Here is a 23,772-nt window from a genome sequence, read left to right on the forward strand (position 1 = left end):
ATCCTTAAGAGGCAGGGGTAATGCTGAATTAGATGTGAATAGTTAGTTCAGCAGTTTTCTAATTCAAGCCAAAGTTGGCTTGGGAGCAGGAGGGTCTAAACGATCCAGGTCAGAACTCTGATTTTCTGCTCTAACTACAAAGTTTTGGTCAAGTCATGTTGGTAGGATTAGCCTGCAGGCCTTGCTGCCACCTAATAAAACAGGCAAAAATAGATTAAGGAAATAGCTATAGCTGCAGGAAGTAGTGACTGGCTTAGAGGGTACTGACTTGCTGGAGTGCAGGAAGCCAGGGCAAGGCTTATCCAGGAAAGTGACTCTGTTCAGGTAGTTACCTCATCCTGCAGTGTGGCAGTCTAATTCCACTAGAATGATCCCCAACATTTGCCATATGGTCAGTACTCAACAAACTTAATAGTACCAGACATTTAAAAATACTCAAAAGGAGCCAGGTGTGGTGGTTTACGCCTGAAGCCCAGTAACGAGAGGCTCAAGTGGGAGGATCATTAGAGGCCAATGATCAAGACCAGCCTGAGCAACAGAGCAAAACCATGTCTCTAAAACAGGGGTCCTCCCATACTTCACTTAGTAGAATCTCAACAATGGAAAAACAAGCACCACATGTACTCACCAGCAAATTGGTATTAACGGATCAACACCTAAGTGAACATATAGGAGTAACATTTATCGCGTGTCGGGAGGTGGAGGGGATGGGTATATACAACCATGAGTAAGATGTGCAACGTTTAGGGGATGGACATGTTTGAAGCTCTTACTCGAGGGGGGAGGGAGGCATGGGCAATATATATAACCTTAACACTTGTACCCCCATAATACGCTAAAATAAAAAAATAAATAAAAAATAAAACAGGGGTCCTCAAATTTTTTAAACAGGGGGCCAGTTCACTGTCCCTCAGACCGCTGGAGAGTGCAGGGCACATTCCACACATGTGCACTGTGGGCCCAGGAGGAATTGGCTGCTAAGCAGGACAGGCAGCAGCAAAAACACCTGGCAGGCCGCAGTTTGAGGACGGCTGCTCTAAAACCTCAAAGGATGTTGATGTTCTTTTTCTGGGAGTAGTAGGAGCCTGGAATTTTCTACTCCAGGAAGGATACTTAATATACTAGAAATGTGGCAGGTTCTCAGTCTGAACCCGTCAGATTCAGACTGCTATAATAAACTTGTGGGGTTATATGCAGTAAGGCGGCAAGCATAGTGGTTCAGACTTGAGCATAGGCTCTGTAGTTAGTCCTTATTCCAAATTTCCAACTCTGCTTAGTATCAATTGTTACATCTGGGATATGTTAAGAAATCCAAGGCTCACCTAAAATATTTACTTTAAATTTATTTTTTTACAAGGGCATCATATCTAACAATATTTTTAAAAAAAGAAAAATCCAAGGTTTTTTTTTTTGAGATGGGGGTCTCTGTTCCTCAGGAGTATGGTGGTCTAATCGTAGTTCACTGCAGCCTTGAACTCCTGGGATCATGTGATCCTCCTGCTTCAGCCTTCCAAGTAGCTAGGACTACAGGCATGAGTTACATAACAGCTCAATAAATAGAAGCCACCACAAGTTAGGAATCTCCATCTTTCCTCATCTCAGACTAGCACCCGATAATCTCTCTTTGTAAGTGCATAAGAGGCAAGTGCATAAAATGGAAAACACCCAGGATGGGGCCTCCACTAGCAATAGTGTTGGTTAGTACTGTTTACCCAGAGCACCAACCCTCCCTTACTTATTTAGTAAGAAAGGAGACTAACTCAGGAATGCCTGGTAGTGAGAAACAGCCTCCCTTCCTGTCTCTTAATTACCTATACTTACCCAAAATAGAGAGACCTTCCAACCCATCCTGTTTCTTGGAATTCAGAACCTTCAAGGGAGTTCTGAATACTAGGCACCCATCAGCATAGGATCCACACATGCATGTTTTTTAAATTAGGTTTATTTAGCGTATGTACACATAAAAGAAATTGCCCTCTGACCCCACCCAGCAGAAAACATGCACAAACCCAAGGTATTTGTGGAGGGAAGGGGCTCCGGCCCCAAGTTAGCGGCTGGGATGGTGCAATCCTGTGAGTCACAAGCCCCAGTCAGGCGAGGACTGAAGTGTTGAGCAGGCCGAAGCCCCCTGCTGCTAGCCCTAAAATAAGCGTGCACCATAGCCAAAGGTCTGTTTGATGCCCTCAAAGTAGTACCGCTGCCAGCCCTGCCGCGTCCGCTCTTCCTCAGGAGCAGGGATGCCTCGGCCTTCCATGCACAGCTCAGTCTCTCCATTCTTATCAGTGAAGGTCAAGGTGATGGTGGCAAAGTGCCCTAGGGAAAGGGAGGGAGCTGTTTCAGATTCAGGGTTTCCATATGGGGTTAAGACTAGGGCAAAAAGAAAAACTGGGGCTAATGGCAATAAACCAATATGCTTGCTTACCCTCTGGCCAAGATTTAAACCTCCACTTCATCACGATATGTTTCTCAGGTACCTAAAAATAACCAAAAAGCATAAGTCTGTCTATACTACAGACTTACAAGGTACCCAAATCCCAGCTAGGATTAGCCACATGCCCTTTCTACAGAGTCTGTCATCTGTGTAGTATTGCTTGCAAGAGAATTCAAATCACACCATTCTTTTGAAAAACAAAACATGGTTTTATTAACCAAAGAGATTAAAGCCTTACAATTTATCGACAGAGCTGAGAAAAGGAGAAATGCCACTCATCTGACCAGAGAAGAGAATACAACCGGGGTTTGGAGCCAACAGATACTCACCAGATCAGTAAATTCTCCAGAGACGTTGCCATCTACCATCTGAAACTTCCCACCTTTGTCTGCTTCTAACATTGCAGGAGCATGGGTAAAGGCCTGTACTAGCTGTAAGGGGGAAAAAAAGGCATGGAGAAAACAACATGGTTCTCGGGTGGACCCAGGGACAAATGCCAGCTGAAGCCTGAATGTCTCAACTCTCATTTCCAAAGATGCTGCTCTGCACAGTGGGTCTCCCTCTATTGTCTTCCACTAGAGACCAATAATTCTTTCTTATCCTATGATGCCATGACCTGGGACCCATTTTTCTAACAAGATTGATATTTTAGTGGGTCCAACCTACATGACCCAAAACTAGAACAGAAGAAAAACAAAAGAGAGAGGGAGCAAAAATCCACTCTGATGGGTGGATTGAACAAGGTTGTTTTTCTTATGCCTCTACGTATACCAGGAATGCTTCATGATTCCAGTCATCAGTACCTCCTCTGCACGCCGCTGAGGTGTGCCCACAACCCAAGTCACCTAGAATATCAGATGGCATGTGGACTGAAGGGTAAGATCTTACTTACCTCTTGGGTGGTAAAGACTCTGTAGAGCTCCTCTGGTGATGTCAGGAAGGTTTCTCTAAGGGTGATCTTACAAGTGGGGATTTTGACACCAACAGGTCTGGCCTGGGTTTTTGAAGGAACAGCCTTAGCCTATGAAAAAGGCAGTGAAAATAGATAGTTTAGAGTAATGGTACAATCTCAACGATATGGCTTCAGGGACAGACCTACCATTCATTCTCACAAAAATTTTCACCTCCAACCACTCTAGGAGGAAGACTCTTATTCTCATTTCTATGCTTAAATAGCTAGAAGCAATTTTCTCCCCACTTTCAGAATATCCTTCACTGTGCTGACAAAAAACAAGGCTCCAAACCAAGTGCTGAGCCTGAATCCCCCAAATTCCATATCTAGATAAAACATCTATGCACTCTGTAAATGGAAGATTAAGTTCTTGATGACTGAAGTCTAACCCTTGGTAACTTGATTAGACCTCTAATATCAAAGTATGAAATATCAAGACCTCAGTGAGACGTAAAGACGTAATACTGGGCCAGACGCAGTGGCTCACACCTGTAATCCTAGCACTCTGGGAGGCCGAGGTGGGTGGATTGCTCAAGGTCAGGAGTTCAAAACCAGCCTGAGCAAGAGTGAGACCTCGTCTCTACTATAAATAGAAAGAAATTAAGTGGCCAACTAAACATACATACACATATATATATATAAATAAAAAATTAGAGGCTGGGCGCGGTGGCTCATGCCTGTAATCCTAGCACTGTGGGAGGCTGAGGCGGATGGATCGCTCGAGGTCAGGAGTTTGAGACCAGCCTTAGGAAGAGCGAGACCGTCTCTACTAAAAAGAGAAAGAAATTAATTGGCCAACTAAAAATATATAGAAAAAATTAGCCGGGCATGGTGGCACATGCCTGTAGTCCCAGCTACTCGGAAGGCTGAGGCAGAAGATTGCCTGAGCCCAGGATTTTGAGGTTGCTATGAGCGGGGCTGACGCCACGGCACTCTAGCCTGGGCAACAAAAGTGTCTCAAAAAAAAAAAAAAAAAGACGTAATACTGAAGACTTATGTAAGTGAAGACTATCCTGTGTTAAATGCAATCAAGAGACTTTGAAATTCCCCATGGCTTCTACTTGCTCTGGGGCCTACTATAAATGAATAAAAATCAGGTTAAAGATGGGTAGATGACTATATATCGCAGACTCTAAAAAGCACCATGAGTGGATCATAGACTGCTCTGGCTTAGAGGTTAGGATCAGTGAGGAGAGGAGATGTGGAACTAGGGAGGCAGTATCTCAACTCCCTTTGCAGGCAGCCTCCTGCCCCATCACCATTTACCTTGCGCTCCTCCGTTTTCAGTGCTGGCTGCCCCATTGGGTCTACTGATTCTCCATTCACTGTAGGTAAGATCATGCCCTGGGTGAACTCTGAAAAGATAAAAATCCCGGCTCATGAAAGTTATTTCTTAGCAGCTGAGATATGGAGCTTCATTACAGCTTGGCAAACACAGCCACCTTAACCGAAAATGAGGTTATGACCAGAAAAGGAAAAGACTATGTTATTTTACACCTTTACTTTTGGTCTATGCCAGACAGGTAGCTGAGTATATGCTACTGACTGTAGTATGTTCACTGGGATTATTTTAAAAAGCTTAAACTCCTAACTCAATTGGAAGCATTACAACTTGTTAAATACATGTGAAGTCTACAATGGAAAAGAGCCAGTGAATGAAGTGGCACTTTGACACTTCAAGAGTGAGTAACCTACCCAGTACTTGTGGATGCCATGTTTACTGCCTTCCCTCCACTCTGCCTTACCTCTGTAAAAAAGCCACACCTAGTTATGGCTTTAGAGGACTGGTCCCCCTCTCCCAAAAAGGCATTACCTTTTATGCTGGTTCCCTTTCACAGTCATTATATATACTCCAACACCAAGATCAGAATAAACTGGCAGAAATGGAATTCCAGAGGATAGCTGAAGTGACCTCTACTCTAACCATCTAAATACCCCTGGAGAATGCATAGCAAAGACAGCTTAGGCTGGTCACAGTGGCTCATGCCTGTAATCCCAGCACTTTGGTAGGCTGAGGTGAAAGGATTGCTTGAGGCCAGGAGTAATCAGCCTGGAGAAGATAGCAAGACCCTGTCTCTAGAAAAAAAATTAGCTGGGTGTGGTGCTGTACACCGTTAGTGCTAGCTGCTCTGGAGGCTGAGGCAGGAGGATTGCTTGAAACCAGGAGTTTGAGGCTGCACTGAGCTATGATGATGCCACTGTCACTGCAGTTCATCCTGGGTGACAGAGCAAGATTCTGCCTTAAAAAAAAGAAAAAAAGAAAAGACAACAAGACATTCCAGGACTCAAGTAATAAATCTGGGGATGCCAAGTCTTTAGATAGATCAGAATGCCCAACAGAAATACAGAGCTGGGCACGGTGGCTTGTACTTGTAATCCCAGATGTTAAGTGCTAAAGTGAATGGATCACTTAAGCCCAGGAGTTTGAGACTGTAATGAGCTATGATTGTGCCACTGTACTTCAGCCTGGGTAATGGAGTAAGACTCCAACTCTTAAAAAAAAAAAAAAAAAAGAAAGAAAAGAAAAGAAATATAATGTGATTTTAAATGTAATAATGTAATTTAAAATTTTCTAGTAACTATATTAAAAAGTTAAATGAAGCTGGGTGCAGTGGCATAAACCTATAATCCCAGCTACTCAGGAGGCAGAGATGGGAGGACTGCTTGAAGGCCAGCAGTTTGAGAACAGCCAGAGAAACATAGCAAGACCTCACCTCCCCAAAAAAAGTTGAAATTAATAGGACATTTAACCTAATACATCCAAACTATCATGTGAACATGTTATCAATATTAAAAAAGTACTAATATCTTACATTGTTTTTTTTTGTACCAAGTCTGCAAATCCATTGTGTATTTTCTACTCACAGCACATCTCAATTTGGTCTACTCACATTTCAAGTGCTTAATAGCCAACATATCAGACAACACAGCTCTAGATCTTTCCCTTACTCAGAGATTATAAACTGACTTTAAGATGAAATAAGCCCCCTCCCCCAAAATCTTTACCAATTTGTCAACGAAAGGATTGTCAAGACCCTAGTCAGAGTCTGACAGGTGGAAAACTACCTCCTTAAGGCTTATATAACTACTCAAGGGATACCTGTTTTGAGGGTGCTGATGTAAATTCCCATTGCTTCTCTTAGAAGTTTCACCCCTTCTTCCTTCATTAAGGCCACGAGATTTGTGTCAGGCTCATCTTTGGCAAGGCTCACACTAATCTGAGTGAAAGATCAGAAGTAAGTGGTAAATAACTTGAGGGGCACCCTCATTATGGAATATTGGTGCTGAGCAATCAGATAACTGCTGACATTTCCAAAGGAAATGCACGAGGGTTGGGGTATTCGTACAATCCCCATCAGTGTTCCTTTTTGAGTCCTCTCTGCCAGTGGTGAAAGTTAGAACCCATGTTACTAGCTAAAGCAAAGAAATTATAAATAAGTGCAAGTTACTCTGGAAATTTCCAATGGCACCATATACCTAGAAAACCATCTGCAGACTGGGGTTCTACATGCTTGGACCAAGCCTTGGCTATTAACCTTGAATGATAGATCATTTTTCTAATCTGAGAGTAAGAGGATATGGAGGACTCAGATGAGGAGTTAGGAAGCACAAACCTCCACTTCATCCACGCTGTTTTCATCGGACAAGTTGGGGATCTCCACATGTCCTTTGTACTGTATTCCTGACTTAGACGTACCTGTCAAAAGCAATGCAATGTCATCATTAGTCTCCTACTTTGCAGGGAAGGTCTCTGCCCTGGGGCTCTAACTACTGCTCCACTTATGCTTCTTGTGGACAGCAGAACTGATCCTCTTTATTCTGAGAGAATGCCACATGCCAGATGCAAAGGTGCAACTAACCCCACCCACCTCAGAAAAAATGTCTTTCCTCACCAGGTTCCTGGAGATCAACCATGTCATTACAGTGTAGAACTGAGAGCTATACAGATGTGGTACTAGCATGAATTCTGTCAAGGAAGATTTGGGTCAATAGCCAATAGTTTTGCTAGAACTCTTGTTTTGAAAGTATGTATTCTATTGTAATTGATATATCAAGGAATACTTTGATTATAATGAGAATTTCACATTTGGTCCAATGTGATTTCATCCATGAGAAACACTAGGTGAACACAAAAAACCACACCCAGCTGCACAGGAATACATAAAACACATCTCAAACATCTATCTTCCATATAACCCAGTTCACCACGTGTTACAAGCTGCACCCATCCACATCTGGTGGTATAACATTCACTTCGCTCTGACTGCAGATGACCCTCCTTCCACCACTTCACAATAGCCCTCAAGCCCCTTTCCAATACCCACTTTTGCAAGTAAACTTCAGGTCTTCTTTATGGCAAATCACCATGTTTACTGTACTATATTTATGTATTCTTTTAACTATTTCACATGTATAAAGTAAAACTGGGCCAGCAAATTTTAGTTTCTATATTTTTAACAAGTCACTGATGAAGTTCTTGGGTGTTGTATCCCTATTCCCATTTTCCCTATATGCCCTGTGGTTTTTGTTGATAATTTTGCATAGTGCGGTGATTTTTAGGAACACCTACACAGAGCTATAGCAGAACTATTTTAAAATTAACCAACATTTACCTTCACTTCTCTAGCCTCAGTTTCTCAATCTATAAAAAGGGGACTGGGCAAGATGATACCTAAGATTCCTTCCAGACTACTATGCTTCAGGTACACTTTAAAAAGCTAACAAAAATCATGGAAATATGTATTTACTTTCACAGCTCTTTATGACCATTCACTCGAGAAATGTTTCTCAAAGCACAAATTCATTTCATGCCATGACCCACACACAGACAGTAGCTTTAGTGCCCTTTTACATTCAGCCTCCCAAGGGTCGGGACCATCCAAGTAGAGCAACTGCATGGCCTGAATTCTTTCCTGATGTTATACAGAAGAGACATTCAACCGAAAGACACATAAAACAGCCCCAAATTATAGTCACACACAAGCTTCTTTGGCATAGTGGTCTAACCTGTTAGATTCATACTGGAGAGAGTGAAAAAAGGATCAAGACTAAAAAACCTACTTTTCCCCTTAAATCATTCACAAAACAGATGTAGCTAGTCTGAGGAAGTATCACCTTATGTGTTCCAACACAGACCAAGGCCCAGAGATACAGTAGCCCAGCCACCACGGTGGGACTTGAGACTCAGAAAGAGAAAAATCCATTTAATCAGTAGGAGAGAAATGTCAGCACCCAGTACTGCTTTACAAAGGACTCCAAACCTTCACTATCTGCCTTCTCCCTTCAAGAGTTCATAACTCCTCAAAAACTGTTCTCTTCAGCTACTTAACAGGTGAACCTGAAATATAGTTAATCTCTTCCCTGACAGTCCAGCTTAGACTTACCTGTCCAGTTTAGTTTGATGCTCCACTCATAAAAGAAGATAAGTTTGCCTTTGCGATTGTTAATGGACGCCTCTCCATCAAGCTTACTCACTTCTGTCACTTCACACTTGCCTTCCTCATTCTGCACTTGCACTGCCAGGAACAGTGTTTTCAGCTTATCTGTGGACCAGTTTGAAGCATCCCTCTCCGTCCTGTAAAACAGAAACAAAGCTAAGGATCAGCAGTCAAATGGAGGATATACTGTTCTATGCAAGAGGGTGCAAGGTCAAAGGAGGCCTGGCCTTTGTTTGAAAATAACACTACTCTCAATCCCACTCCAGTATGTTCACAAAACATGTCACACTCTTTCAGGAAGACAAGGGGTCGCATACTGTCAACAAAGACAAGTACTGCAGAGAATGATATAAACAGAAAATTATGCTCTCCTTTCTCGGCGTGATGGTGCTGGGGATTACTCAACACTTTAGCATAGCGCCCCCGTTTGACCAAGTGGAAAATTGTGCACATGTTGCTGAAGTCAGGAACAGACAGGACCACTGAACACAGTATTTGGCTAAAAGGCTCAGTAAGGAATAAACCAATAACCTTGACCTTATTACTACAGTGTTCTGACCTGTCAGATTCAGACTGCTATAAACTTTCTACAAATTCTATGCCCTCTAGATGGCCAAAAAAACATTTTAAGTCCAGAGCTTCAAAATAACAAAAATTAGGTCAAGTACTCTGTGCACGTCAAGAGAGGAGGCAGAGATACAGAGAAGAAAAATCACTATTTGCTTTTATACTTATTAACTATTAAGAGAAAACAGCAAAAAGAGCTGCAACAAACCAAAATTCCAATATACCCAGTATGAACACAGTTCAATGGAGTTCAAAGATAAGGAATCATTACTTCCGGAAGATTTCATGAAGGAGGGCAGGATTTGAAGAATGGTCAGGTTATAAAACCACGACTGCCCGGCAACCTGGAGTTACAACACAACGAACTTAATGGTTCCGGGGTGAGAGACCACAGTGTCTTCCGTATTACCGAAGTCTGAGCACCTGCAGAACACGTTCTAAACCTTCTCCCGCCACACTGAGGCAGTGGTCCCTTAGAACTGACTTTCAATTTCATTGTGAGCCGCAAAATAGGAATTGCAGCCCCCGACCCTTCCACAGCAATCTCTCTGCACAATCGAAGGAGGTTTGCGGTCTCCCTGACTCCTCTGGCCACGTGCAGGAAGCATCTCTCTGCTCGGGCTGGATGCAGCAACTAGAGAGTTATCTTCTTGTCTCCTAAAACCCTTCCTCTGTGCATCCCTCCAAGTCGATCTCCCTTGCCTCAAATACTAAGCAGGCGGCCCGGGAGTGGAGAAGAGGCCTGGGACTACGCAGCCCTGCCACAGGAAGGACCCACCCCCACCTCCAGGCATGGCTGCCTCGGCCCCAGCTCTGTCCAGGGCAAGGTTCCAGGAACCCCGAAACCGTGGCCCGGCCGCAGCGCATCTAGGCCTGCTTTGCTGGCCCTCACCAGTGCCAGTTGTTGACGTTGGTGGCGTCCGCCCGCTCCTCCACGATCCAGCGTGGGTCGCCCTCACCCCACTTGGCCATCGGCTCTCCTATCGCACCGCCACCAGCACCCGAGCAGCCGCAGCCACAGCCCGAGAACCGCTTGGTGCTAGCTGCCCGGCAGCGTCTGGAAACTACTAGAAGCGGCCGCAAGCACCTCCTTGCTTGCTTTTCCCTCCACCCCCACCCCCTCCCCGCCTTAACTTCCGGCTCCTCCTACCGGGTACTTCCGTTCCAACTAGCCTCACCGTAGGTTCCGCTTGTTCTAGAATTCCTTCAAGTTCCCTCAGGTTACCCGCCAAAGGTCCCGAAACCCAACCCCTCACACGACCATTTGTTACCCGCAGGGAAACAAAGACCACGTCTCATTGTTTTCCTGGACTCAAAATTGGCCCTGCTGAGCCTTATGGGAGTTGTAGTCTTGTTAAGTGACCCGCTGGATAACCACGGAAGGTCGCGCTGAAAGTAAAGGAAATGACCTAGTGCGGTGCGCTGGGGTTTCTGGGGGCTGTAGTCAGAGAGTCCGGTGGCTCATCGGGACCGCGCCTGACGGTAGGGCAGAGGAAACTACAGCTTCCAGCATGCCCTGCGACCTATTTCTTCATTCGTGCTCTCCCCGCCGCCTCGAGACTATTCGCTTCCTCCCCTTCTCTGTGTCGCACAGCCTGACTAGAAAGGCTGGTCCAGCGGTGGTGGAGGCTGGCGCTGTCCTGAGAGGGAGGGCTCGGTGTGGAAGAGGTGAGGGTGTCCCAAACCCCTTGGGTCGCGTATTTGGCTGACTACAGCCTCCCTACATCTTGATTCTTTTTTCCTCTTCTACGAGGCATCCCCACTCACCCCCAGCCCAGGGCCGACTCTTCTTCCAATCTGGGCGACCCTTGGGAACTGGAGTACGCTCGGGGTTGGGGCTGCGAATGAGCCCTAACATTTGGTTTAGAAGCGGACATTTGGTTCTAAATGAACATTCCCTCCTCCAGGGATCGGCCGCGCTCTGGCCACTGTGGTAGATCCTTGGCTTCCCGGACGGTTGTCCGTAACGTCGTCATAGCTTAACTCAAGTTCCCTGGTCTCAGTTCACAAGTCTCACCTGTGTAGGCCTGGCTTGGGAGGTGATAACCAAAACTCATTTCTAACTTCTCAGTAGTTGGTTTTGTGAGTGTCCCGACGCAGGGAGCGTCTTGGTTGTGGAGTTTTTGCTGATCCTTCTGTTTTCCTAAGGCATGTCCCTGTTCTTGCCTCGGATCTGTCACCCTACCTTGTGGGCTCTCAGTAAATAAGAGACAAGCCTCTGAAGTATTTTAAAGTATGTTGAAGCAGCTTTTCAGTGACTTTTAAAACATCTGATAGCTTTCTAACTTCTAGAGCCATTTAATCATCATTTCTACTCGGGTAAATCTAGCTTTTCATTTGGCACTAGAAGTACAGATTGGTGTCAGGTATCCACTCCCATTGCATGGTTAAAAAAGGATTTCAGAACTGTGTCTAAGAGACCCAGATTATTGAGTCTGTTAGACACATTATGTGCCCATCTGTAGATATTTACTGTAGTGAAGTAATTATCTGCCCTACTTTTTCCTAATGTGAAAAATAAGTAGTTAGAAGGACCATACAAGACAGTGGAAATGGTCTAGGAGCCAGAAAACCTGGATTATAGTCTGGAATAGGAGCGATTAACAAGGTGCGTTTGATACTTAACACTTTTGTGCTTCCTTTTCCTCTTCAGTGAAATGGAAATAGAATATACCCAGGCCTACATTACAGAGTTGTTCTGAAGATCAAATAAATGATGAAGTGCTTTATGAATTGGCATGTATGCCAGAGACATTTATAAATTCTATGCACACCTTTAGCATTGGTGGCTACTCTCAGAATTTTTGTATTAATTTTTTGGCCGGGCATGGCGGTTCACAGCTATTATTCTAGTGTTTGGGGAGGCCTCACTTGAGGCCAGGAGTTTGAAACCAGCCTGGGCAACATAGTGAGACCTGTCTCTATAAAAAATAATAAAAATAAATAAAAATATTTTAAATCTTTAAGCTTGCTTAAAAATGTTTTCCTTTTAGCTTTTTCCAAGGTACTATGACAATATATCAATAGTAAAAGTTAATGCTGAACATTAATTTGTGTCAGGCACTAAGCACTTTACATGTATCATCTTCATAGCAATTCTATAAGGTAGGTCATCTGTTATGCCCATTTACACATGAGGAAACCAAAAGAGAAAGATGTAAACTATTCAGTACTAAAAGGAACCAACATGTCATATTTACTTTCTGCTAGGTACTTTTATGAGTTTTTCCTGAGACCTATTTATTCTTCACTGCAACCTTGTGAGGGGTTTTTTCTCCAAGGCTTAGAAGTAAAGTCATTTATACAGTTTGCCTGAATGGGAGAAACCAAGATTTGAACTCAAGGCTGCCTGACTACAATGCCTATGCTTCGTACCACCATGAGGGATGATTTTTTGGGGGGTCTGCCAGCTTTTTTATTTGGTTTTGACTACCTAGAAAAGGATTTTTAAACAACATCTGGGTTCAGTATAAATCAATTAGTGATCTCTGCATTGGAAGAGACCAGACAGTTTTATTTATTTACTGAGACACAGTCTCATTCTGTTGCCCTGGTTAGAGTGCCATGGCGTCAGCCTAGCTCACAGCAACCTCAAACTCCTGGGCTCAAGTGATCCTTCTACCTCAGTCTCCCTAGTAGCTAGGACTATAGGCATGTACCACCATGCCCGGCTAATCTTTCTATACATTTTTAGTTGGCCAATGAATTTCTTTTTATTTTTAGTATAGACGGGGTCTCGCTCTTGCTCAGGCTGGTCTCGAACTCCTGACCTTGAGCAATCTGCCTGCCTTGGCCTCCCAGAGTGCTAGTATTACAGGCATGAGCCACCGTGCCTGGTCCCCAGATAGTATTATATTAATAGACAGTGCCCACCACACCTTTGCCATCCCTATATCCCCTGAGTTGAAAACAAAGTCAGGAAGTAACAGTATGTTAAGGGCTGTCAGATGCCTCAAGATGGCTTCCATAACGTGTGTTTTCTCAAGCTTTTATTGATAAAGATGCTATTGAAATAAAAGGAAAAGCAAATTAATCCTTTAGAATTTGACGCTGTTCAGCCTTTGGAGTTATTTTTGGTGGTGTGAAAGTTTTGGTACCTAGTTCCTGGCTTAAACCTTAGTTTTCATTCTAATCTAGCTGGCATTGATAGTTTGTAATTCTAGGGCAAAACTTGTTTTTGTAGGGTGAAATCTAATTTCAGAGTAGTTATGATAGGGCCTTGTGGTCTTATTTATTTATTTATTTATTTATTTATTTATTTATTTTCAGAAATTCAGAGCCACTGAATCTTGTGGTCTTTTGACTAATTCTTTATATACATTCTTTTTTTTTCTTTTTGCCATGCTCTTATTTCCTAAAGTTCGGCCAACACTTGTTAATAAAATAATCATGATTTAAAGATACAGGCAAGATAATTCTCCTTTTCATTGCTTTGCTTTCATTCTTTCAGGCATTTAAAAAGCATACATCAAAATAAGATATTTGTCCATTTTATTCACTGTAGTATTCCCAGAGCCTGGAACAGTACCTCAAAGAGGATGCTCAATAGATATTTGTTGAGTACATCAATGCAATTTTTGTCTCTTTTGTGCATGCTTTGATTGATCTTCTTTATGTATTTAGCAAAGTTTGTGATGGATTCTTATAACCTTTACCTGCCTTGTACTATTGCTTTTATACCTACCTATGCTGGATACTCCAGCACTGTTGTAGGGTCCTTCAGGAGAGAGATTGTGTCTTGCACTTTTTTATATCCCTTACAACATCTAAGAGAGTGAGTGCCTTAAACAAAGTAGATGCTTTAGGAACAAATGATTGCTTCTGGGTAGTTGGAGAATCAAAAGTATGATTTGATCGGCTGGAGACCGAAGGATCTGATTTTATATTGCAGGTTCAGTATTCATTTTACCAGATTATTTTCTATATTCCTGATTTCTGAGAGCATTTAATAGTGAAGGAACCTATAGCTTTTGGAGCTCTTCTGTAGGAGACTCAGAAAGGGACTTTTATCTGTCTTCCTCTCACTCTAGATGAATCGGACAAAGGGTGATGAGGAGGAGTATTGGAACAGCTCCAAGTTCAAGGCTTTCACTTTTGATGACGAAGATGATGAGCTCTCACAGGTCAGTTTCCACAAACAATTGCTGAGGGTCATACCCTCCTCCACAGTGCTCTAAAATCTCTTCCCCTTAGATCTTGGGTAACCTGGCTTTTGACTATGTCTCCATTAGGCTCAGAAATGTGTGGGGTCAGATCTTTAGAAAAGCCTTCATGGAGAAAAGCCCTCAGGAAAAAGCCAGAAGGATTGTAAAAACTGACTCTCTGCCCTTTTTACGGTGATTCATTCCTTTCATTATTTTTTCAAGAACACCAAATCTTTTATTCATGTGATATAATTTTTTATTTTTGAAAGATGAACTGGATTGGAAGAATCGTCTTTATTGTATTTATCTTAAAATGGAGAAACAGACTCATTTTTGGGGAGGTGAATAAATTGACTCAGGTTTACCCAGCAAGTCATTGCCAGGAATATGATTAGAACTTGAAAGTGGCTTTGATTCTTCCCTCCTTTGCCACTGGACTGTATAGGCTAGGCTTCAGATTGCAGAGGGTGAATGTATTGGCCATCTTCAAATCCCAATTCCTTAGCCTTCTTGATTGTCAAAGAGAGTGGTGGGAAGTGATGATTGCTTGAGCACCCTGCCTATGTTCCTCTGCAGTTGAAGGAATCCAAGCGGGCCGTGAATAGCCTTCGAGATTTCGTGGATGATGATGATGATGATGACCTGGAGCGAGTCAGCTGGAGTGGGGAACCTGTGGGAAGTAAGTAGAAGAGGCCCTAGGAGGGAATTTGTATTCAGGGTTCTTGTCACTAACAGATACTCCACTTGTTTGTCTCCTCAGTGCTAGTCAGGAAAGGGAATGAGATAAGACCATTTTCAGATGAGCAAACATCTGGAAATTTAACCCCAGGAGGAGATACTTGGGGAAATACAGCAGTAGATTCTATATGGCTATCTAGATCTGCTCTCCTAGGGCTAATGCTTGGCTAGCTGTTTCAGTCTCATTTGGGGTGCTTGTTAAAATTACAGATTCCTAGGCTTTATGCCAGGGATTCTTTTCAGTAGTTCTTGGGGGTAGAGAGGGTCTCAATTTTTAATAAGTACTGCAGGGGCCGGGCGCGGTGGCTCACACCTGTAATCCTAGCACTCTGGGAGGCCGAGGTGGGCGGATCGTGAGGTCAGGAGTTCGAAACCAGCCTGAGCAAGAGCGAGACCCCATCTCTGCTATAAAGAGAAAGAAATTAATTGGCCAACTAATATATATAGAAAAAATTAGCCGGGCATGGTGGCACATGCCTGTAGTCCCAGCTACTTGGGAGGCTGAGGCAGAAGGATTGCTTGAGCCCAGGAGTTTGAGATGGCTGTGAGCTAGGCTGATGCCACAGCACTCAGTCTAGCCTGGGCAACAAAGCGAGACTCTGTCTCAAAAAAAAAAAAATAAGTACTGCAGGTAATTCTAATGTGCAGTCATGTTTGGGAACTACTAACTTAAATACTTACAACTGGTTGGCAGAACGGACTTCTTTAGCCATAAAGTTTAACTGCCTAGCTGTTATATAATACCAATTAACACCTTGCAGTTGAAGAGTCCATATGATTTTTAAGTTGTTTTTTTTTTTCTTTTTTAAGAGATATGCTCTTGCTCTGTTGCCCAGGCTGGAGTGCAGTGGCAGCATGATCTTAGCTCACTGAACCCTCAAAGTCTTGGGCTCATGAGGTCCTCCTACCTCAGCCTGGCAAGTAGTTAAGGACTACAGGCTCATACCACTATGCTTGGATAATTTATTTTTTGTAGAGACAGGGTCTCCCTGTGTTGCCCAGGCTGGTCTCAAACTCTTGGCCTCAAGTGATCCTCCCACCTCTGCCTCCCAAAGTGTTGGGATTATAGGCATGAGCTACCATGCTGGGCCAGAAGTTTTTTTTAGATAGAAAATATGTAGTGTGATTTAAAAATCAAAAAGTATTAAAGGTATACAGTGAGGCTGGGTGTGGTGGCTCATGCCTGTAATCCTAGCACTCTGGAAGGCCAAGGTGGGCGGATTGCTGAAGGTCAGGAGTTCGAGACCAGCATGAGCAAGAGTGAGACCCCTGTCTCTACCAAAAAAATAGAAAGAAATTAATTGACCAACTAAAAATATATAGAAGAAATTAGTCGGGCATGGTAGTGCATTCCTGTAGTCCCAGCTACTTGGGAGGCTGAGGCAGAAGAATTTCTTGAGCCCAGGAGTTTGAGGTTGCCTTGAACTAGGCTGACTCCACGGCACTCCAGCCCAGGCAACAGAGTGAGACTCTGTCTCAAAAAAAAATGTATACAGTGAAAAGTTTCCCTTCCACAGTTAGGAATCTTCTTAGTTCTCAGTCCCTGCCCTCCTAATTTATAACTGCTGTTACTTGGTTCCTTTGTGTCATCTAAATATTCCTTTTGCATTTGGAAATGCACATAGAAATATATATTCTTACCTCCTTTTTTACACAATCAGTTGCATATACTTAGCTCTTTTTATGTAATTATATAGCTTGGAGATCTTTCCATATCAGTGTATAAAAAGCTTTCTCATTTTCTTTTTGTTAAGTAGCAAAATATTACATTGTATTTACTTAACCAGTCCACTATTGATGAAGTTTAGATAGTTTCCAATATTTTATTGTTAATATTTCTATCAATGGGCTTATATTCTGACCATAGGGGAGTAAGTGAAAGATCAGTTCTTAGAGTGGTATTACTGTCATAGAATATTTGCATCTGTATTGGATAGCTTTGTCAAATTGCCCTCCACAGCACTGTACCAATTTTTATTCCTAATAGCAATGTAGGAGGGTTCCTGTTTCCCCAGAGTCTTGCCAACATGGGTTATTGTTAAGCTTGTGGATCTTTTTCCATTTTATAGGGGACCAACAGTTTCTTATTGTACTTATAATTTGTAAGGCTCTTTTTTTTCTCTTTTGCTAATCTTCTCTGTATCATTCTAATTTTAGTATATATGTGCTGCCAAAGCGAACACCAATTTGTAATACTCTTATTGAGAGTGGGGTTGAGCATCTTTTCATCTGTCTAAGAGCCATTTGAATTGTCTTTTCCATGATCCATTTATTCATGTCCTTTGGCTATTATTCTGTTGATTAGTCTATTTGATTCTATCTTTTCTTCTTACCTCATGTTGGCCAAGGGACCAGGGCTTCTGGTGAAAAGCTTTTAGCGTTTGTTGAATGTTAGATGTCAAGGATTTTTTTGTGGATGAGAATTACTAATACAGTTCTTACTATCTCACAGGTATCTCATGGTCCATCAAAGAAACTGCTAGTAATAGTGGGTCAACCCATGAGGGGCGTGAGCAGCTAAAGAGCCGAAACAGCTTCTCCTCCTCCTATGCACAACTACCCAAACCTACTTCTACCTATTCCTTGAGCAGCTTTTTTAGAGGTAAAGAGTGATGGTTAAAGGGATAGGGAAGTCTTTCTATTTCCATAAGAATGGCGAGGCTATAATTTTCTTTTTTTATTTTTAATTTTTTAAAATTTATTTCTTTTTTTAAAAAAGTTTTTTCTGATTCCTATTTTTTTTTTTTTTTTATTGGAGACACAGTCTCACTCTGTCACCCTAGGTAGAGTGCCGTGGCGTCAGCCTAGCTCACTGCAACCTCAAATTCCTGGGCCCAAGCAATCCTACTGCCTCACCCTCTCAAGTAGCTGGGACTACAGGCATGTGTCACCATGCCCCGCTAATTTTTCTGTTTTTAGTAGTGATGGGGTTTCGCTCTTACTCAGACTGGTCTCGAACTCCTGAGCTCAAGTGATATTTCTGCCTTGGCCTCCCAGAGTGCTGGGATTACAGGCATGAGCCACTGTGCCTGGCCTATAATTTTCATTTACTCTAGAAGAAAAAGATTATTGAAGGGTAAAGAATTAGCATTGGATCTGGCAGCTGGATATTAGGAATGGTAGAAATGAGAGAAATTCAGAGTAGTTGGACTAGATTTCTAGAGCATGATGAACAAAATTGACATTAACCCCGTGACAGGTACTAAAGAAATTTGCCTAAATCAAAATTCCTTCCTACCCCTTGTGCATTGCTGGTGGAAATGTAGGCTGATGCAGCCACCGTGGAAGATAATAGGGCAGTTCTTCAAAGAAATTAAACATAGAATTATCATATAATCCAGTAGTTTCACTTGTAGATATATAACAAAAACAATTGAAAGCAGGGAGTTGAACAGATATTTGTATACCAATGTTGATATTGCATTATTCACAATAGCCAGAAGATGGAAACAACCCAAATGTCCCTTGATGGATGAATGGATAAACAAAATGGTGGTATATACATGCAGTATATACATTATTCAGCCTTAAAAGAATGATATTCTGATATATGCCACAACATGGATGAACCTTTAAGACATTATGCTAAATAAAATAAAGGTACAAATGGACAAATATTGTATGACACCATTTATATAAAATACCTATACTAGTCAGATTCATAGAGACAGAAAGTAGAATGGTGTTTACCAAGGTCTGGATAGTCAGATTCATAGAGACAGAAAGTAGAAAGGTATTTACCGAGTTCTGGGGGGAGGAGAGAATGGAGAGTTACTGTTTAATGGATATAGAGTCTCAGTTTTGGATAATGAAAAAGTTCTATAGATGGATAGTGGTGATGGTTGTACAACAATGTGAATTTACTTAATGCCACTGAATTATACGCTTAAAAATAATTAAAATGGTAAATTTTATGTATATTTTACCATGATTAAATTTTCTCCCTGCCCTTTTTAATAGCAACTTAAATTTCTGAAGTTGAGACAGGGTGCGGTGGCTCACGCCTGTAATCCTAGCACTCTGGGAGGCCGAGGTGGGCGGATCGTGAGGTCAGGAGTTCGAAACCAGCCTGAGCAAGAGCGAGACCCCATCTCTACCATAAATAGAAAGAAATTAATTGGCCAACTAATACATATAGAAAAAATTAGCCGGGCATGGTGGCGCATGCCTATAGTCCCAGCTACTCAGGAGGCTGATGCAGAAGGATTGCTTGAGCCCAGAAGTTTGAGATTGCTGTGAGCTAGGCTGACGCCACAACACTCACTCTAGCCTGGACAACAAAGCGAGATTCTGTCCCCCCCCCAAAAAAATTCTGAAGTTGAATAAAAACTTTTTAAGCCTTAAATTCTCATATTGCTAAATAAGGTTATATGTACACTGTGTCCTTAATCAAGTCTGAATGGCTCTGACTTGAACTGTTGACCTCTTTCTTCCCTCTTGTGTTCTTTACCTGCAGGTAGAACTAGACCTGGAAGTTTCCAGTCCCTTTCTGATGGTAGGCATTGGACCCTCTTCTCTTGATTGCTGTGAGATATGTTAGTGATCTGGGGCACAGTCTGGGGAGTCATGGGAATAGGTGGTAATTAGATGACTAGATAAACTTTCTTCTGAATCTACTATCATTAGAGAATACTGAGAAAGGGAGAGGTAAAACCATTCTAGCTACAGGGGCAAGGGTGACTTCTAGGGATGCTATCTTTGGCAAAGAATGGACATCTACTGTTGGCCATAAAGATACCCTGAGAGCCCAAAAGTAAAATGAAAGGTATGTGAGAAGGAAGCAGTAGAGGAAAGGAAAGGAATGATAAGAAACAGGACTAATGGTGCCATTCTGAACCAGCTGCCTGTTCTTTTTCAGCTCTGTCAGACACACCTGCCAAAACCTATGCTCCAGAGCTGGGAAGACCCAAGGGGGAGTATAAGGTGAGTTATAGCATACGATGGTGTGACACTTGACATAGTATAAAATACTTTGACATATCACCTTGTTCGTTTTTCTCAACCCTTTGAGAAGATATTTTTTAACTGCTTCCTTACAGCGCTCACTGGCTGCGAAACCTTGCCCACAGCCGGCACTCATGGTACGCACAATAGTTTGTGCTGTGCATTAATGACAAATCCATTTTGCTCTTGTGCAATGAGGAAAGCTTTAAAGCACTGAAAGCTTGGCCGGGCGCGGTGGCTCACGCCTGTAATCCTAGCACTCTGGGAGGCCGAGGCGGGCGGATTGCTCGAGGTTGGGAGTTCGAAACCATCCTGAGCGAGACCCCGTCTCTACTAAAAATAGAAAGAAATTAATTGACCAACTAAAAATATATATACAAAAAACTAGCCGGGCATGGTGGCACATGCCTGTAGTCCCAGCTACTTGGGAGGCTGAGGCAGGAGGATCGTTTGAGCCCAGGAGTTTGAGGTTGCTGTGAGCTAGGCTGACGCCACGGCACTCACTCTAGCCTGGGCAACAAAAGTGAGACTCTGTCTCAAAAAAAAAAAAAAAAAAAAAAAAAGCACTGAAAGCTTGTTTTACTTTACAGGCAGCTTTACTTGTAATGTGAATTAGAACATATACACATATGTTTTCATTACGTTATATATGTTTATATATGTTCACAGTTTTATTTTGATAAATGAAAAATTAGAAAAGTCATATCACGGCTGTCAGCTAAAGTTGACGCTTGGCTGTGCGCCTTCATGTCACGCTGTCGGCTGAAGTCAATGTGCGTGTTCATCTGTGGCTATCGACTATAGTCAACGCTGGTACTGGAGTGGTTAAACCACCTTTTATAAATAAGAAAACTGGGTTTCTAAACATTAGGGCTTGCCTGGAGTACTCAGTCCTACCATACTTCACTTACTCATTATACAAAATACCCAAAATACAGCTTTTTGAAGGCTGTATTTTTTTTTTTTTTTTTTTTTTTTTGAGACAGAGTCTTGCTTTGTTGTCCAGGCTAGAGTGAGCGCCGTGGCGTCAGCCTAGCTCACAGCAACCTCAAACTCCTGGGCTCGAGTGATCCTTCTGCCTCAGCCTCCCGAGTAGCTGGGACTATAGGCATGCGCCACCATGCCTGGCTAATTTTTTATATATATATCAGTTGGCCAATTAATTTCTTTCTATTTATAGTAGAGACGGGGTCTCGCTCTTGCTCAGGCTGGTTTTGAACTCCTGACCTTGAGCAATCCGCCCGCCTCGGCCTCCCAAGAGCTAGGATTACAGGCGTGAGCCACAGCGCCCAGCCTCAAGGCTGTATTTTGAAACTCAGTGACCATCACTGCAGTCTGGAAGCTTGGTGAAGCTTATATTCGTATGAAGCATATAAAAGAACAAATTGATTCATAAGGAAGAAACCATATCCTAAGGTCAAAAAAGGAACATATCTTAACTTTTGCTCTTTTTCCTTCTGTTGGCCAAAGACATTAATTATTAGGATCCTAATATGTGACTCTAGTCACACTTAGAGGTTGAATTCTGAACCAGTAGGCATGGGTTCAGAACTATTCATTCAACTAATCAATCAAAACTATTGATTTTGTCAATTGGTTCGTCACTCTTTGATTGATCTTCTTCTATATGTATTGTCCCTGCCATAGTTCCTTTAGAAACTCAAAACAAGGCTGTTTCAGTTCTTCATTTTTTTCTCTATTTCCTCCTACAAAATATTTCCCTCTTAGAGACTAAGACTACTGAGTTTGAGGTGAGGAGCTGGTATACTGACACTTCTGATCTCTTAACTTCCTGAGATTCATGTGTTGCTAATATTCCAGGATTACAGCAATGACTGGAGCCCCAGTGATACAGTGCGACGCCTCCGGAAGGGCAAGGTAAGGCTGCTGGAGAGAGAATTCTTGTGGGATTCTTTGGGAAGTTGGGAAGCTTGTTCTCACAGGAAAGATTTTTTTTTTTTTTGAGACAGAGTCTCACTCTGTTGCTGGGGCTACAGTGCCGTGGCATCAGCCTGGCTCATAGCAACCTCAAACTCCTGGGCTCAAGCAATCCTTCTGCCTCAGCCTCCCGAGTAGCTGGGACTACAGAGATGTGCCACCATGCCTGGCTAATTTTTTCTAAATATTTTTAGTTATGTGGCTAGTTTCTTTCTATTTTTAGTAGAGACAGTGTCTCACTCTTGTTCAGGCTGGTCTTGAACTCTTGACCTTGAGCAATCCTCCTGCCTCGGCCTCCCAGAGTGCTAGGATTATAGGCGTGAGCCACCATGCCCAGCTAATTTTGCTATTTTTTTTTTATAGAGACAGGGTCTCACTATGTTGCTCAGGCTGGTCTCAAATTCCTGGCCTCAAGTGATCCTCCTATCTCACTAGTGTTACAGGTTTAAGCCACTATGCCCAGCTAGGAAGGATTTCTTGACTTCTCTCTTCAGTTCCCATTTGTTAAATGAAGTGGGAAAGACAATTCATTTAGGAAAGGAGGAAAAGACATCCACTGAGGCTAACAGGCACCTGCATAATTTCTGGTTCCCCAGGGTTTAGTGTTACTTTGATGGGGAAGTGGGCAAGGAATGATGCATAAGAGGTAAAGTACATTTACCAGTGAGAGTAATCTATCTAATGTTTAGGATTTTGTGTTTAAAATTTTTGTGTTAAGGATTATGTCTTTTATATCTATGATTCATTGTAAGTTAATTTTGTCTGTGGTGTGATATAAGGTTTGAGGTTCATTTTTTTTCCCTGTGAATATCCATTTGTTCCAGCACTATTTATTGAAAAGATTATCCTTCCCCCATTGGATTATCTGGTGCTTTTGTTGAAAATCAAGTGACCATATATGTGTAGGTCTATTTCTGAACTCTCTATTCTAGTTCATTGATAGAAATCTTTGTCTATCCTTATGCCAATACCATAGTCTTGGTTATTGTAGCTTTATAGCAAATCTTGAAATCAGGCAATTTTAAGTTTGTTGAAGCTTTCAACCTTTAACTTTGTTCTTCCAAAATTGTTTTGGCTATTCTAGATCCTTTATATTTTCACATAGATTTTAGTATTAGCTTTTTAGTGTCTATAGTAGAGCTGCTGATATTTTTTTTGGATTACATTGAATGTATAGAACAATTTTGGGAGAATTGAAAATGATCATAATAAGTAATGGGTCATAGACCTAAATGTAAATAAGTGCTAAACCTAAAATTTCTAGAAGAAAATGTAGGTGGAAATCTTTGTGATCTTGATTTAGGCAAAGATTTATTACCTAGGAGACAAAAAGCATGAAATTTAAAAGAAAAAATTGATGAAATGGACTTCATCAAAATTAAAAACTTTTATTCTTTAAAAGCACTGTTAAAACCATGAGAGTACCACCATAGCTTGGAGAAGACAGTTGTAAAACACACACACACACACATATATTTTTTTTTTGAGACAGAGTCTCGCTTTGTTGCCCAGGCTAGAGTGAGTGCCGTGGCATCAGCCTAGCTCACAGCAACCTCAAACTCCTGGGCTCAAGCAATCCTACTGCCTCAGCCTCTCGAGTAGCTGGGACTACAGGCATGA

At 42.3% G+C, this 23,772-nt stretch overlaps 2 protein-coding genes across 4 annotated transcripts in view; one reads left to right on the forward strand and one right to left on the reverse strand.

The window, feature by feature from the left end:
- Positions 1–1,924: 1,924 nt before the first annotated feature.
- On the reverse strand, positions 1,925–10,521 carry AHSA1 (activator of HSP90 ATPase activity 1). Its single transcript, XM_012743040.2, has 9 exons — positions 10,281–10,521; positions 8,768–8,958; positions 6,998–7,080; positions 6,484–6,601; positions 4,650–4,738; positions 3,324–3,452; positions 2,761–2,862; positions 2,423–2,474; positions 1,925–2,313 (listed from the first exon to the last, which is right to left on the reverse strand). The coding sequence occupies exons 1-9, from the start codon at positions 10,358–10,360 to the stop codon at positions 2,141–2,143; spliced, it is 1,017 nt and encodes a 338-aa protein (XP_012598494.2). The 5' UTR covers positions 10,361–10,521; the 3' UTR covers positions 1,925–2,140.
- A 428-nt stretch (positions 10,522–10,949) lies between these two features.
- VIPAS39 (VPS33B interacting protein, apical-basolateral polarity regulator, spe-39 homolog) overlaps positions 10,950–23,772 on the forward strand; it is a 34,672-nt gene continuing 21,849 nt past the window's right edge. Inside the window, exons 1-7 of one of the 3 annotated variants that reach the window (XM_012742989.3) lie at positions 10,950–11,056; positions 14,419–14,511; positions 15,109–15,211; positions 17,723–17,872; positions 19,727–19,765; positions 20,129–20,193; positions 22,036–22,092. In XM_012742989.3, the coding sequence (XP_012598443.1) occupies positions 14,419–14,511; positions 15,109–15,211; positions 17,723–17,872; positions 19,727–19,765; positions 20,129–20,193; positions 22,036–22,092 (507 nt within the window). In that variant the 5' untranslated portion in view covers positions 10,950–11,056. Of the gene's footprint in view, positions 11,057–11,449; positions 11,997–14,418; positions 14,512–15,108; positions 15,212–17,722; positions 17,873–19,726; positions 19,766–20,128; positions 20,194–22,035; positions 22,093–23,772 lie in introns of those variants that run through there. The other 2 variants (XM_076003834.1, XM_012743012.3) reach the window with 2 other exon arrangements.

This window comes from Microcebus murinus, chromosome 6 (assembly GCF_040939455.1).
Source record: "Microcebus murinus isolate Inina chromosome 6, M.murinus_Inina_mat1.0, whole genome shotgun sequence".
Taxonomy (NCBI): domain Eukaryota; kingdom Metazoa; phylum Chordata; class Mammalia; order Primates; family Cheirogaleidae; genus Microcebus; species Microcebus murinus.

What these genes read in the sequence shown, in the direction of transcription:
- AHSA1 (XM_012743040.2), bottom strand. Translation starts at nt 10,360, where the DNA reads ATGGCCAAGTGGGGTGAGGGCGACCCACGCTGGATCGTGGAGGAGCGG. An exon ending in ACAGCGTGGATGAAGTGGAG is followed by an intron (nt 6,602 to 6,997) that starts GTTTGTGCTTCC and finishes TCTTTCACTCAG; the next exon opens with ATTAGTGTGAGCCTTGCCAA. An exon ending in CTGGAGAATTTACTGATCTG is followed by an intron (nt 2,475 to 2,760) that starts GTGAGTATCTGT and finishes GGTTATTTTTAG; the next exon opens with GTACCTGAGAAACATATCGT.